The sequence below is a fragment of the Furipterus horrens genome, unplaced genomic scaffold (assembly GCF_987537825.1).
Source record: "Furipterus horrens unplaced genomic scaffold, mFurHor1.1.pri manual_scaffold_5, whole genome shotgun sequence".
Lineage (NCBI taxonomy): Eukaryota > Metazoa > Chordata > Mammalia > Chiroptera > Furipteridae > Furipterus > Furipterus horrens.
The window spans coordinates 159,534,073-159,550,572 of NW_028327175.1; the positions used below are offsets into that span (position 1 = coordinate 159,534,073).

Below are 16,500 nucleotides of genomic sequence, written 5' to 3' on the forward strand. Positions count from 1 at the left end.
AAGAAATGAGGCATGCAGGGCTCTTCAGGTGGGGAGGTAGAACATCAGAAGTGAAGCAGAGCTCTCCAGGGCCCTGAGAACGCCATGAAAGCAAATGAGTCAGCAGGCCAAACTGCCCCCTCCCAACTCCAATCACTCAGAGAATGGAAGGAGAGGGGTTCCCAAGGCTGAATTATCTGGTTATAAGGCTGATATCTCAAAATTAAAAATACCAGAATGCTAAAAGCCAGCAGATCCACCTCTCAAGATTCCGTTTCTTAAACACGTGCCCAAGGAGAAATGATTGAGGATGCTCACTACAACGTTGTGTTTGAGTAATTAAAAACTAGAAATAACCCAAATGTCTGGCAATAGAAAGAGACTAAATAAATATGGTACATCAATCATATGGAATTTATTACTTGAGTTTTATTTAACAAACAGAACTATAGTGCTTACTCTGTGTCAGACACTGTTCTAAGAGCTTCATGATATTCTCTCCCTAATTGTGGGACAGCAGAGTGCAATAGTTAAGAGCATGCATAGATCTGGAAGCTCATTGTCTTAGTTTGAATCTTGGCTTCTCCACTTATTGGCTGTGTGACCTTGAGCAAGATACTTGACCTCTGCATCTTGGTTTACTCACTTGAAAAATGGAGATAAAAATAGTATTTAATCTATAATTGTGTTATGTGGATTTTTAAATTTTCATGTAATTATACTTGAGGAATATTTTGCTCAGTGAAGGAATGTGTCAGATATATATTAGTTGACCTGGAAAGGTCTAGAAGATACATTACTGAATGAGAAAAACAAATTGTAGTAATCCACACACAATATGAATTTATTTAAAAATACATGTAAACAGAAAAAGGTCTGGAAGGATTCATATTAGAGCGATAATAGAGGCTAGCTCTTAGGTTAGGGGCATGGGGAGTTCAAGGTGACTTTAATTTTTGACAGTGGTAATGCATTCCTGTATTATTACTGCTGTCATTAAAAATTAATACACCGTGGGGGTAGGCTAGTGGACCTACGTGTGGCTGTCCATGGTCCTGAATGATCAATAGGTGCTAGGACACAGTTGCTCCTTTTGACCCAGAACACTGGGCCTCCGGGCCTCTCTCTCCCAGAAGTTCTGACAGGTTCATGAAGACACAGCTTAGAAGGAGGGGAAACCAATGGAGCCAAGTCACAGCTGGCTGGGGAGAAAAAACAGACTTTTAAAAAACATTATTTTTGTGTAATTGCAACTAATTAGAGAGATTTTTTGGTTAGGAATAAATTTCTTATGTTCTACAAATATCCACCAAGAAAGGAGCAAGGGAGCCCAGCTTTCCAAGGACTGTGGAGAGAAGGAGGGAGACTGGGTTGAGGGCCTCAGGTGAGGAGCCGTCCAGCCCACAGGCCGGGGGCACTGCTGTCAGTTGCTGGCTACCTCTGCTGTCCTAGGAGCTCTTCCAGCCTCGATGACACAGCTCCATCTGTCCTTGCCCTCCAGGCTGTAGCATCTGAGGCTAGACTAACTGCTATTCCCAGCTAACAGGATAGCCTTTGCTTCCTTTTAAAAATTAAAAATACTTTTTTCTTAGTTTTATAAAAAATTACACATGCTAATTTTAAGAAAACTAGAAAATATAGACAAACAAAAAGGAGACACTGAAAGGCACCCGCAATCTTGCACTCGGAGAAACTACTGTCAGCCCCCTGTTTCAGATTTTTTGCCAGGTGAGAGAGAGAGAGAGATTTTTTTTAAAGTAGAAGAATAATTCACCATATGCACTTGTTTAATGTGTGTTCACTTAACAGTGTTTGGTGAACATCTTTCTCTAACACCCAGCCTTCTCTTACAGCATGATTTTTTATGGCTATATAACCTTTCCTATATTGATGTACAAGATGACCCAATTTGTTGGAACAATAGGCTGCCTCTAGTGTTTTACTGTGGAACAATGTTTTGATAAACATTTTGTAGCTTATCTTTAATCACATCTTAATCTGTCCTTGGCTAAATTAGCAGTGGGAGCACTATGATCCAGGCCTTTGTTCCATGTAGTCATTCATGGCCAGGGAACACGAGTTGACCACTGATGAGTATGAATTGCTGTAATTATTTCACTCAGCAGTAAACCCTGTCTGAGCAGCCTCCTTTGTAATGCCTCTGGGCCTAGCATTGGGGCCGCATATATAGAAGCAGTCAAAAGCACATATATCTGATTGCCTATGAGATGTTGGGATTGTGCAGTGGTCTCAGAAAACTACTGCTCAAATGAATTTCCCCTCCTTTCTTTCAGGCAACACTTATTGAGTGGACCAAAGGCTTTAAGGCTACTGACTGTGAAGGAGAAGACATGGTGGACATGCTCAGGGAAGCCATCAAGAGGAGAAACGTATGATACAATGTTGAGGCTCATGCCTGACCTAGCCCCTTCCCTCAGGCCCCTGCTTTACCATCCTGTGTCCAGCCTTGTTACTCTGACCACTGTTTCTCACATCCTACCCCCACCTTGGGTTGATATGCCCCTCTGAGTCCATTTGGCCTGCACATTATACCTACAGTAGAGCTGCTTTCTTTGCAGGAGTTTGACCTGGACATAGTTGCAGTTGTGAATGACACAGTGGGGACCATGATGACCTGTGCCTATGAAGATCCTAATTGTGAGATTGGCCTGATTGCAGGTAAGTGGTCAGACATGTCCCATTGGCCTACTCCCATCCGATTCTTTGGGGGTCCCTTTTTAACATAGTGAGGGACAGTGTGGGGGGCATTCTTCCATTATATAAAGGCTCTGAAGCTGGCTTTGTCCAAGGCAGAGATGAAGTTGAGATTGGGATTCCAGGTTTTCTAACTCCTAAATCTTTACCTAATATCTTTCTTCACTAAGGGTACTAAGCCCAGGTTATCCTTTCTGTTGAAGAAAGAGAATGATATAAAAAGAGGGGATTTTCAGATTAGGGCCTTGGAGGAGGTTATCTTGGGAGGAAGGAGACCTCAGTTGAGTCATGTTGGCCTCAGCCTGGCTCCAATGCACACTTTCTCTGTTCTCTGACCTTTGCTGGCTGTTGGGGTGCATAGGATGGGAAAGAGTAGGAAAGAAACCTAAGAGAGGATGAGGGAATGGCCTGAAGTGATATAGGCATTTTAAGGGTCTTTGGGAGAAGTCTGGCAGTGATTAAGGGCTAGGTGGATTCCAGGGGGATGACTCTCAGTAAGAGTTGGGGAGAAGAGTGAGAGTTGAACAGGTGGAGATGGGGATGAAGGGCCTTCCAACTGACAGACATGAGTTAAGTAATTACAATCTGCAAAAGTTCCATTTGGTTGTCTGTGGATCCTGGAGGTGAGTAGTAGGTGGAACAAGAAGATGGAAATATATTCAGGTGTCTTTAATGACATGTAAAAGGTTTCATCTCACTCTAACTCTTACCAACTTTGTGACCTTGGGCAGGTTACTTATTCTGTCTGGAGTTGAATTTTCTCATCCGTGGGAGGGTTTGGGTTAGATCTAGAAGAGAAAAGAGGTGAAACTTGTTTAATTAAATATAGTACTTGCCTGGACTGTAGTGTTGAGAACAGTTCTGAAGCCAGGTCATGGGCAGGGGAGAAAAGAGTGACATCTAGATGCCAAACATTTGCTTGTCCAAGGGCTAGACAATTCCATATGATTGCTTCCAGCTCTGACTGCTAACTGTATGAATACTTGGAAACTCACTTTATGCGCTTGTAGCTTAACAATGGTGATGATGGTGATATCATTATTTATTGAATACTTAGTATGTGGAAGAAACTTATAAACATCATTTCATTTTTTATTTTTTATTTTTATTTTAAAGATTTTATTTATTTATTTTTAGAGAGAGGGGAAGGGAGGGAGAAAGAGAGGAAGAGAAACATCAGTGTGTGGTTGCCTCTTGCATGCCCCCAAATGGGGACCTGGCCCTCCACCCAGGCATATGCCCTGATTGGGAATCAAACTGGCAACCCTTTGATTTGCAGGCTGGAACTCAATCCACTGAGCCACACTAGCCAGGGCTAATGTTTTAAAAGAACAGATCGGCAACGTTTGTCCAAAAGGTATCCAACTATGTACTATGCAAAAGAGAGACATTTGTTGAAGAAAATACAAGATACAAGAAGCATTATACATAAGACAATGACGCCTAAGTCCCCTTCAAAGTAGGCACCTTGGGACCTCACATAGTTCTCCCAATCAACATCAGCTGCTCCATCGTATTTTCCTGAATCTCGCTGATGGTCTGAAATCTCTTCCCTTTCAAATGTGATTTTAGTTTTGGGAAAAGCCAGGAGTTTCAGGGTGCCAAATCTGGGCTGTAGAGGTGCTGAGTCACCTGGGTGATTTGCTGTTTCACCAAAAAAATCTGCACAAGACGTGATGCACGAGCAGGCACATTGTTGTGACGAAGCTACCAATCGCCAGTTGCCCATAGCTGTGGCCTTCTGAATCATCTGAATAGTTTCTGAGGAGGAATGTTCAATTTTAATGCAAAATTTGATGCAGATTTGTTGCTCTACTCACTCAGTCATTTTGAACGCAATGGCCGCACAGCACACTTGCTCACTCAACAGCATCTACTGCCCCCACTGACTAGTACAGTGAAGTTGTCATTGTTCACGCACGCGCATTCCAGTTCACTCTCTTTGGCTGCCCAGTTACACTGATGTCGTGCAAGCAATTCTTGTTATATTAACAATCGCTGGACTTTTTCTGGACAGACCTCGTGTAAAGCAGGTATTATTTTCTTTTTACAGATGAAGAAACTGGACCTCTGAAAGATAAGATACTTGTCTAAGGTCACTCTCAATGAGTGTAAAGCTGGAATCCACATCCAGTTCTTACTGACTCCAAGCCTAAATTCCTATCCACTGCAGTCTGCTGCCCCTTTAAGACCTAGTGGTGTCTTTTGAAGGCTAAACCTTCTTCATGATTCCTTCTAGGAACGGGCAGCAATGTGTGCTACATGGAGGAGATGAGGAACATAGAGATGGTGGACGGGGACGAAGGGAAGATGTGCATTAACACGGAGTGGGGAGGATTTGGAGATAATGGCTGCATAGATGACATCCGAACCCAATATGACAAAGAGGTGGATGAGGGGTCCTTGAATCCTGGCAAACAGAGGTGAGAAGGTGGATGTGTACATTTATGTAGATTGTGCATACACAACTTTACCAGGTCTAGGGGATGGGTGATATTTTCGTATCATAGACACTTTAGCTTTGTATATTTATTACAACTCTCTATCAGATGTCAGTATACTGTCTTATTTGAACAAGAGCAAAATATTATGACAAATTTCCAGTAAGTATAAAGAAGGGTTGCCTTTTTCTAATTACCATAGACACCATAAGGGCTAGCGATGGCTTTGGAAGTGAGACAGAGACTGTTAAAGGTTCACTTACTGTGGGCTGGGTGCCACAGAGCAGGGGCATGTGACTCCATGGGCCCTCTCAGGATGGGCTTCCGGGAGGTCCAATTTAGTGACCAACAGCCTTAGCCTTTCTACAGCTGGCTGTCAGGTTGCTGACCTCTGTTGTTCAGGGGCGAGGAAGTGGCCACAGGTAAGCACAGGAGTCCTGGTTCTCAACCACGATGTCAAGTCGCAACATGAGCCACCATCACCTGTGAGGTGCATTGCCATTACTAACCGCACTAAAAATACTGAAAAAGTGAATTGTTCTTTTTTAAAAAAATAGAGTACATTTTCACTTGCATTCTCATATACCTTCTTGAGTAGGACAGGAAGGAGTGGAAGCAGATAGAGTTATCATGCTAGGAATTGATTAACCTGGGCTTGTGCATTAAACGAGAGACTGGCAAACTTTTTCTATAATGTACCAGAGAGTAAATGTTTTACTATCAGGTCACAATTAAACTCAGTGTCTTAATATATAAAATAAGGTGGAAATGTAGATTTGTTGAGATGGGTCATAGCCAAATGGAGAAGTGGAGCAGGCAGGAAATGTACTGGGATGCCTGGGCCACAAACGTCTCAGTAACTGTTGAACTGAGAACACTGTGTAGAAAAGGCCCCATGGTTCCTCAGCTTCCTTTGGCACTAGTCTTTGTACCTGGAAGGCAGGTGGGTTGTGGCAAGCCCAGCTGAACCAGGGATTGCTCCAAAAAGAAAAAATCTGATAAATGTATTTCTCTCTGAATCCCAAGTTGGGGCATCTGAATATCATGGCTCTTCTCACGGGACAAGTTCCTTCTGACTTAGTTTTGTTTCTGAATCCACTGGAGGCTTACATTCTTGGAGTGAGTTTAAGGGAACAGCACATTTGAATTTGCTGCCATAATTTGTCTGTTTCCCCTTGGTTCCTTGGTTTCACATTAGGGCCTGAGCGGTGAGGAGAACACACAAGTCCAGCACCCAGGCCTCAGGCACACTCAGATTTCCAATTGACCCTGCAGGCAGTGGCGGTCCAGCTCTCATCATCGCGTTGATAACTGCCACACACACCTGTGCGGAGTGCCTGCCTGGTCAGTGCCCGTTGGTTACAAAGCACCTTTCCTTGCTTCTTCCCTCATATTGCTCACAGCCTGGTAGAAAGGGGACAGGGAGATAACATTTTTTGAGCACCCCTGGTGTGTGCAGACAGTTTAAATGTGTTATCTTATGGAGCAGAATCTGTGGTGGGACAGATTTCTTTCAAACATAAAGCTACGAGAATCTTTGGTAGAACAGATTTGTAATACAAAGCCAAGGAGGACTGGCTTTGGGGCCAGGAGAGGAACTAGCTTTTGCTTAGTGCCTACTGTACACCAAATGCCTGCCTCCTGACAGTCTCGTGGGATCGGTGTTTTGTTCCCTGTTTTATAGACGAGAGCTTAGTGCGAGCGCCGGTCATGGCCCTAGTGTGTGGCGGAGCAGGGACATGGCTCCCGGTCAACTTGGCTCCAGAGCCTGGCTTTCCCACCTCATTGCATTTCATCGGCCTGCTGCTCACTCTGAAACACTCCGAGCCAGGCAGCTGGCAAATGCCTTCCACAGCACTCATCGGTGCTGATTTCCCTGCTCTCACCAGCCTATCCCTCTCCCCCAAACAGATATGAGAAAATGACCAGTGGCATGTACCTGGGAGAGATTGTGCGGCAGATCCTGATTGACCTGACGAAACAGGGTCTCCTCTTCCGTGGGCAGATTTCAGAGCGTCTCCGGACCAGGGGCATCTTTGAAACTAAGTTCCTGTCCCAGATTGAAAGGTAATGTGTGATCCTGTTCCCTGGCTCAGTGTGAGAGGCCCTAACTTCATGTGCTGCTGTCATGCCAGGGTTAGGCAGATTTGAGATTTAAAAATAGAGACAGTAAGGCCAAGATTGGGCAGGGATTGCCTCCTGAGGCTGCCCCTCACTCCGGCTGCAGGACCACACCCTGAGGGTGTGCACAGCCGGGGCCAGCAGCCTGCCCGAGGGCCCTGAGGTTCCTAAACTGCTGCACAAGAGTTAGCTGAGGCTAGAAAATGATCCTCTTTTGTTTCTGAAAAAGAAATGGGTCCATAATATGAAAGAAAAATCATTTTTAAAAATCACCCATATGCTCTCTACTAAATACAACTGTTTTTATTTTTATATATTATATTTCCTTTCAAGTTCTTGAATATTTATAAACAGACTTTCATGACTGCAATTACATTACATATACTATTCTGTATGTTTATTTAGTGTTTATTCATGTAAGTTTTCATTTACAATTCTGGTTCTTAATTTGATTTTTTATTATGGAAAGTTTGAAACATACACAAAAGTAGAAGGAATAGTAAAATGAACCCATCTTCCACAATGACTGACTCATGGCCAAACTGGGTTCATCTACACACTCCTGCTTTCCCCACCCGCAAACTGGATTAATTTGAAAAAAATATCACATTTTATGCCAATTCCTCTAGAAATGTTTCAAAATACATTTCTAAAACAAAAGTTCTTAGAAAAAAAACACCATCACACCCAAAATAGCTAATGATAAACCTTAATCTAATAAAATATTCTGTCGGTGTTCCCATTTTCCAAATTGCTTAAAAATAATGGTTTTTACAGTTCATTGTTTACATCAGTATCCAAACAAGGTCCATACATTGCATTTGGTTAATATGTTTTTTTTTTTAAGATTTTATTTATTTATTTTTAGAGAGAGGGGAAGGGAGGGAGAAAGAGGGGGAGAGAAACATCAATGTGAGATCAGTTGCCTCTTGTACGTGCCCTGACCCTACTGGGGACCGGGGACTGAATCCACAAACCAAGACTATACCCGGACTGGGAATTGAACCAGTGACTTTGCGCTTTGTGGGAAAACACCCAACCAACTGAGCCACACTGGTCAGGGTGATTTGGTTGATACATTTTTTAAAATATTTTTAAATCAATACACTTTCCCTCTTTCTCTTGTTTCAGCTCGTAATGTATTTGACAAAGAAACTATCCTTTTATCCTATAAGTTTCCTATGGTAAATATTTTGCTGATTGCAACATTTAGCATTTTCTTCTGTCCCTTATATTTCCTGTAAACTTATAGTTAGGCCCAGATGCATGGTTAGATTCAGTGTTGAGTTTTAGACAAGAATATTTCATAGATGTACTGCATTGTCTGTCTCTCTTTTATGATGTTAACTGTTATTAATGTTCGCTGCCTAAATCTATGATTTCACTGGAGATTGTAAAATGGTGATAATTTCATGTTATCACTGCTTTTGCATTTATTAGCTGGGATACTTCCAGAAAGAAAAACTTCCCCAGGTCAACTCTTTGGTGTAATTATTTTAAATGGCTGCATCACGTTACCTTATGTTGCTATACTATAATTTACTGAATTTCCCCTTTAGTATAGGATGGCTAGATTGTAATTTATAGATTTCTACAACTCTGAGTAGCACTATAATTATTGTTTTTGTGCACATAGTTATTTGCATCTCATGAATTATTTCCTTAGGAGTAGAAGCATTTGGTTAAAAGAAGCATTTCCCTATGGACACACTTTTAAAAAGATAGTTCCAGATTTCACTACCACCAGTTATATACAGATGTGTTAATTTCATTACTTTTCCTACCAGTCCTGGTTGTTATCAGAGTTTTGTGTTTGGAATTCCTCTCAATTTGCATTCCTTTATTTAATTCTCCTGGTCTTTATGGCTAGATGTCAAAATCCTTTTGGGAAAAAAAGAAAACTCTTTTCTTAAAAAGATTTTATTTATTTAACTTTAGAGAGGAGGGAAGGGAGGGAGAAAGAGAAACATTAATGTGAGAGTGAAACATTGATTGGTTGCCTCTTGGGGTCCAAACCTGCAACCCAGGCATGTGCCCTGATGGGGAATCGAACCAGCAACCTTTTGGTTCACAGGTGGACACTCAGGCTACTGAGCCACACCAACCAGCATTCACACTTTATTTTTTAAGGATGATGGGACTTCAGGGGGTGGCATTCTGCTCCCACTAAGCCATTGTCTGGATCATTTTCTTCCTCCTGCTAGGACATCCAGGGGTGGGGGGCTATAAGCCATGTGGGGCAGATTCCAGGGCCTCCAAAGCAGGTCCTGACATTCTGCTCTGCTTGCCTGCAGCGATCGGCTGGCCCTGCTCCAGGTGAGGAGGATCCTGCAGCAGCTCGGCTTGGACAGCACGTGTGAGGACAGCATCGTGGTCAAGGAGGTGTGTGGGGCGGTGTCCCGCCGCGCTGCCCAGGTCTGTGGTGCGGGCCTCGCTGCCATTGTGGAGAAAAGGAGAGAAGACCAGGGGCTCGAGTGCCTGAAGATCACTGTGGGCGTGGACGGCACCCTGTACAAGCTGCACCCTCAGTGAGTGCTTGCAGAGGGTGGGGCTGGGAGGGTGCTGAAGTCGAGACTGGACCTGGTTGAATTTGACAGACAGGGTTGAGCCCTCTGCTTCCTAGAGGTATGATGTGGGAGTACTTGACATCCCTCTGAACCCCAGCTTCCTCATCTGTAAAAGGCAGCAGTAATAACCTCCTTCTCATAGAGCTACAGGAAGATTACATGGGTTAATACCTGTGAAGTGCTTCACACAGTGCACAGTAAATATAAGGGATGATTATTAATACATTCCCTCTTGGATGTGATGAAAACTGAATATCTTTTATAACATATAGCATTGTCAAATATAAGTTGCTTATAATTTTCTTAGCTCAGAATCAGTGGACAGAAGCATTAAGAGCCCCGTCAGGCAATAGGAGTTTGAATCCTGGCTCTACCACTTAGTGGCTGAGAGGTCTAGGGCCAGTTTCTTACCCCCTATGAAATGAGGACAAAAAAATCATACCTGCCTCATAGATTGTTTGAGCATTAAGTTAAACAGTTTGTGTAGCATGGATGGAACATCACAAAAACTTCAGTGATGAAAACTATAATTTTAATTTGCATTTAGAGTTTTACATTTTGTTTTGGTGAAGAAGAAAAGTATTAACAAGCTTATACTAATTTCCAGTCATGTGGAAATGTATACATGAACATATTATTGTAATCCTTGATCCTTAGTCCTTCCTATGATTCTAATTGTCCAGAATAACTGAGTCGTATCTTCTCTCGGTTTTTACCTTGGGGTCATGTATTTTTGTTGTGGTTCCTACAAGCCTCTCCCTTGAACCAAGACTTGACCAAGGAACAAAACCACATGATCATTTCAATAAATACAGACAAAGCATTTGGTAAAATCTAACACCTTCAAAGGTAAAAAGTACTCAACAAACTAGGAATAAGGGAACTTCCTCAACCTGGTAAAGAACATCAGGGAAAAATCATACCTGACATAATATTTGCTGGTGAGAGACTGGATGCTTTTCACTTAAGATCAGGAACAAGACAAGGATGTCCACTCTCTCCACTGCTGGTCAACATTGTACTACTTCTAATGCTGCCTCCAGAGGGCTGTATCATTTTTGTCTCAGTCAAATCTTAATTCAAGGAGAGGTTTGTAAGAACCAGATCCAAAATATGTGACCTCAAGGGGAAAATCATGGGTAAGTCTAGCCAGGGCTGGTAGGCAAGAAAAGGAAGCAGAAAGCATCCATATTAGAAGGGCAAAAATAAAACTATCTTTGTTCACAGATGACAGAATTTGCTATATGGAAAATCCTGACATCCACACACATAAAAATATTGGAACTAATAAGTTCAGCAGAGTTTCAGGATACAAGATCATTATACAGAAACCAATTATGCATTTTAAGAAAATAATTTTATTTACAACAGCATTAAAAAGAATAAAATACTTAGTAATAAATTCCACAAAAGAAATGCAAAACTTGTGCATTGAAAATTATAACATATCCCTGAAAGAAATTAAAGAAGACCTAAATAAATGGAAAGACATTCCTGTTAATGGATTGGAACACTTAATATTAAGCTAGCAATACTTCCCAAAGTGATCTTCAGATTAATCATAACCACTATCAAAATCCCCACAGACTTCTTTGCAGAAATCAACAAACTGATCCTATCATTCATATGCAAATGCAAAGAATTCAGAATAGTCTAAACAATCTTCAAAGAAGGATGCAACTGAAGAACTCATACTTCTCTATTTGAAAACTTACTCTAAAACTACAGTAATCAAAACAGTGTAGTACTGACATAAAGATTAAACATATAGATCATTGGAATAGAAATTGAGAGTCCAGGAATAAACCCACATGTTTATGGTCAGTTGATTTTCAGCAAGCATACCAAGGCCATTCATTGGGAAAAAATATTCTTTTTAACAAATGGTGCAACAAAATGAAGTTGGACTCTGACCTCACACCATGTACAAAAATTAACTCAAAATGGATCAAAGACCTGAATTAAAAGCTGAAATTACTAAACTCTTAAAAGAAAACGTAGGTGTAAATCTTTGTGACGTTGGAATAGGCAGTGTTCTAAAATATGACATCAAAAGCATAAGCAACAACAGAAAAAATAAATTGGACTTCATCAAAATTAAAAATTTGTTACACCATAGAAAGTGAAAAGAAAAATTGGAAAAAAAATTTGCAAATCATATATCTCATGAGGGACTTATATCTAGAATATATAAGCAATACTTAAAACAACTTAACAATAAAGACAAGTAACATGATTAACAAATGAGCAAGGGTTTAAATAGACATCTCCCCAAAGAAGATCTACGAATGGCCAATAAGCCTTCTAAAAGATGCTTAATATTATTAGTCACTAGGAAAATGCAAATCAAAACCGGAAATACCATTTCACACCTACTTAGGATGGCTATAATAAAAAAGACTGACAGTAACAAGTTTTGATAAGGATGTGGTAAAATTGGAGCTTTGATGTATTGCTGGAGGAAACACAGTTTGGCAGTTTCTAAAAAAGATAAAGTTACCATATGACCCAGCAATTTCATTCCTAGGTGTATGCAAGAGAATTTAAAACATGTTCACACATACTTGTTAGTGGTGTTCATAGCAGCATCATTCATAATAGCCAAAAGGAGAAACAACCCAAATGTCCATCAACTGATGGATGGGTAAAAAAAATGTAGGATAGCCATACAATGGAATATTACTCATAAAAAGGAATAAAGTACTAACACATGCTACAACTTTGATGAACCTTGAAAACATTGTGTTAAGTGAAAGATGCCAGACACAAAAGGCCACATGTTATAGGACTCCATTATATTAAATGTCCAGAATAGGCAAATCTATAGAGATAGAAAGGTTAATGATTGCTGGATGCTTCTGGGGGTTGGTATGAATAGAGAATGCCTAATAATGAATATGGGTTTCCTTTTTAGGATGACAAAAAATGTTCTGGGATTAGACAGTGATGATGGTTGCACAATTTTGTGAATATACTAAAGACCACTGAATTGTGCACTTAAGAAAGGGAGGGAGGGGAGGAGAGAGAGAGAGAGAGAGGGAGGGAGGGAGGGAGGGAGGAAGGAAGGAAGGAAGGAAGGAAGGAAGGAAGGAAGGAAGGAAGGAAGGAAAGAAGGATGGAAAGAAGGAAGGAAGACTTAATTGAGCAGTGACTGGCAACACATTTTCTCCTACCTCCTGGGAAGTTTGGGGCTAATTACCCTTACTGTGCCTCCAGTAATATTCCAAACATTCTCTCATTTAACTGGCAGAGCCCCAAGGAGCATCAGTGGTTGGCCAGAGTCACCCACTGGCTGTGTGCCAGAGGGGTTCAGAACCTGCTCTGGCATGCTGGCCCTCAGAGATGACCGCCATCTGTACCATTTCAGTAACCCAGGATCCCAGGATCTGTGGCCTAGATGCCCAGGCCTTTGGTAAACACACTTTGATCCCACAGACTGGCCTGGTAACTGATTCCCAGGATGTCGATTCAGATGGATTTAATATCAAATGGTAGTTGAGACAGGCCAAGTGTTGTGATTAAGACTGTGTGCTTCGGGGGGAAATTAATGGAGGGACAGACAAATGAATGGATGGATGGATAAAGCAAACAGGGCGCAATTTTAACTTTGTTGAGTAAAGGCAGAAGGTGTAGGAGTACTCATTGAACTATTCTTTCAACTCTTCTGTAAGTTTGAAAACTTTGAAAATAAAAATTTGGGGAAAATTTGAACAAAAAAAGGTGGGGTTTGGAAAAGGACTGGCCTGGTCCAAATCTTAATACACTGACTAGTCATAAATTTGGACAAGTTTCTTAACTTTGGAGCATCAATTTATTTATGTAGTGAAGATAGTAATAATAATTTTCTAACTATTATTTGTTACACTTTGATATTCTGGATGTCAAACATCTAGAATATTCTCTGGTGTTAGTAGTTGCTCAATAAAAGGTAATATTAAAACAGCTATTTGAGAAACTGTGTAAGCTTTTTCAGAGCCTTGAGAAGCAAACTGGAAGCAACAAACCAGATTGAAATAATTTATAAGTATGATGATTCCATATGTCAGTGCTGACGAAGGGTTTTTTTTTTCTCTCTTTTTTATAGCTTTTCTTCGATATTGCAGAAAACTGTGAAAGACCTAGCCCCTCGATGTAATGTGACGTTCATGCTTTCAGAAGATGGCAGTGGAAAGGGAGCAGCTCTTATCACTGCTGTGGCCCAGAGGTTACAGCAGACACAGGAAAACTAGGAAGCTTTCATGGCTGGGCCCAATGCATCTTGGACTCTGACAAACCTTTCCTCCGGCAGATGAGTTGGTCAGGGACCAACAGGCAAGCTTCTGGCTGACCTCGTCTTTTGGGTGGCTGAAAGAGAACCCCAGTTTCTTGGGTATTCTTAGCATTTTGTTACTGGTTTTCAGGGGCAGTACATGATATCTCTATTTGGTATATTTGGGCTTAAGATGAGCCAATTTTTTAAATCAAAGCATGTGGCTTGAGAGATTCCCCTTTCAGCAAATTTTTCAGTTGAGGCCCGACCTGTCAGTTCTCTATGGCTTTGGGTATTGAGGCCGCTGTACTTGGCGACATATTCATGATCAGCCCATGTGGCCTGGCTAGCTGAGCTCCCGCCATTGTGCTTCGGCATTTGCTGCAGTAGAGTGGGCCCTCTGCTTGTGGATGCACACTTGAGAGGGCCAGGGGCTCGTGTCATAAACTGGAGATCTAATCTAACTCATCCTTAACTTGTCATGTTGACTCCAAAGACTTTGGAGTATTCAGCCCCAAGATGAAGAGGGATCGATTGCCAGGGGGCCTGTAGGAAGCTTATCTTGCTCACAGGGATAGTGTCAGCACCCTGTAGGGTTTTTTTCTCAATGTGTGTGTGTCATTGGGAGGGGTGTCATCTGGGGAACCTGGTTTTCATTTTACATGTGGTTTGTGTTGCTATTGTTGATACTTGTTTTAAGGACTGCTGGGTATATGAAATCCAATCAATGAATAAAAAATATTTTATTTCCCAATAATCTTTACATGAGGCATTACTATTTCATCTGGCAGGCTTGCTTGGTAACTTCATGCTCTGCTGGGGGAATGAGGGGTACAGAGAGTCACAAGTTGCTGAGAGCATCTCTCCAGTCGAAACTTCTTACCAACAGGGGGAAACATGGAATATCATCCACTGTACCTTTAGCAGATTATCCAAATTTCATTTGAATGCATACTCTCAGCAACTCTATCATATGATCCCACAGTTTCAAGGAGTGAGAGAGAGGCTCCCTGGCACTGGGGACAGATGAGAGAGTGATGTTCTCTGGGAAATTTCTTTTTCCTACATTTAGCAAACATGTACAGAGATACTGCTGTGGGCAGGTGCTAGTTAAATCAAAATGAACTTTGTTATATTTTAGGATTATATCTCTCTGGAGAGAGGTTGTATGGACTTATTAAATTTATCTTTTTTTGTATTTTAAGGTTATGTCTCTTTGGGGAAATGATTCATGATCATCTTTTTGTCTTGGTGAACCCCAAACCTTGTTGTCCTTGTTATCTTTCTCCAGTTCTCCCATTCCTTGCTAAGACACCTCCAGCTCCCAGTCCCTCTTTCCCTGGTTCTGCTGGGAGTCTCTCCCTTTGCTATCGGCTTAGGCAGATGATCTGACCCTGATTCAGGTAGCCATGCCACCACATTCTCCACAACCTGGTCTCTGAGCACATGTGTGGCAAGATGAGGAGATCACCCAGCCATGGCCTCTTACCCAAGGTATCCAGGCAACCTTGCATATTCTGACTAACTGATGGTATCACAGAACCCTTGAAGCATAATGGAACTTCAGAGAGGGCAGACACCGGCTTGTTGTCTTTGGACAGGTCAGCCTCTGAAACACCTGAGGTGATGGAGGGCTAACTTTTCAAAGTTTTCTAGGCAAGACCAGCAACCACACCGCACAACAAGGTAAATGATCCTCATGTGAACCCCACAGACTTTTTCTCTTGGGAAGGGCATCTTTATCTACATTTTCTAGTCATGTGGTTACTCTTTTTGGCTAGAAAGAACAGATGAACATAGATTTAAGAACTATATTTTCTCCATGACTCTGACTGCAGAATAAGTGACCTCATTCCCATTCCTCTGTCTTTAGTTGGCTAATGAATGGCAACTGGGGGAAATGAATTTCTCACACCTGCTTCCCTCCACCCCCACTGTCTACCATGATAGTCCCTCTCTTGCTGGTCCACAGCAAGCTTCTTGCTGAAGCTTCTGGTAAACCATATTTTATTAGAAGAAGGAGAGGATTTGGGAGAGGTTGGATAATAAAGGAGGGATCTGACGGCTCATATTTGGGGTGAACTAGGAGGGGCAATTAGGGTACAAGAGTTGAATTCATTTCTGGTCCAGTGAGAGAAAGAATGAAGCTGGGGAGAAGTGAAAAATACTTTTAAAATCTTCATTTTTTTAAATATGAGAAGGAAAGTAAGATAAAAAGAAAGGTAAGTCATTGAGAATGGTTTGAGGGGATTGGTCTAAAGAGCAGGGATGCACCAACACCATACGAGATGATTCCAGGGGGTGTCATTCACATCCCAGTCTGTACATGGCCCGGTTTCCATTGAGTCACCTTTTTCGTAGTTCATGTGGTCTAGCATGGCCCTTCCCAAAGTATGTTCTAGAACCAACTAGATGTTCCCAAGTTGGC

The 16,500-nt window shown here is 41.7% G+C and overlaps 1 protein-coding gene across 1 annotated transcript in view; it reads left to right on the plus strand.

Annotated features, from left to right (window-relative positions):
- Nucleotides 1–15,276, plus strand: part of HKDC1 (hexokinase domain containing 1) — a 45,093-nt gene extending 29,817 nt beyond the window's left edge. The window contains exons 13-18 of the mRNA XM_090278122.1: nt 2,274–2,369; nt 2,559–2,658; nt 4,934–5,117; nt 7,047–7,202; nt 9,551–9,784; nt 13,908–15,276. Of these exons, the coding sequence (XP_090134248.1) occupies nt 2,274–2,369; nt 2,559–2,658; nt 4,934–5,117; nt 7,047–7,202; nt 9,551–9,784; nt 13,908–14,052 (915 nt within the window). The 3' untranslated portion in view covers nt 14,053–15,276. The remainder of the gene's footprint in view (nt 1–2,273; nt 2,370–2,558; nt 2,659–4,933; nt 5,118–7,046; nt 7,203–9,550; nt 9,785–13,907) is intronic.
- The last annotated feature ends 1,224 nt before the right edge of the window (nt 15,277–16,500 follow it).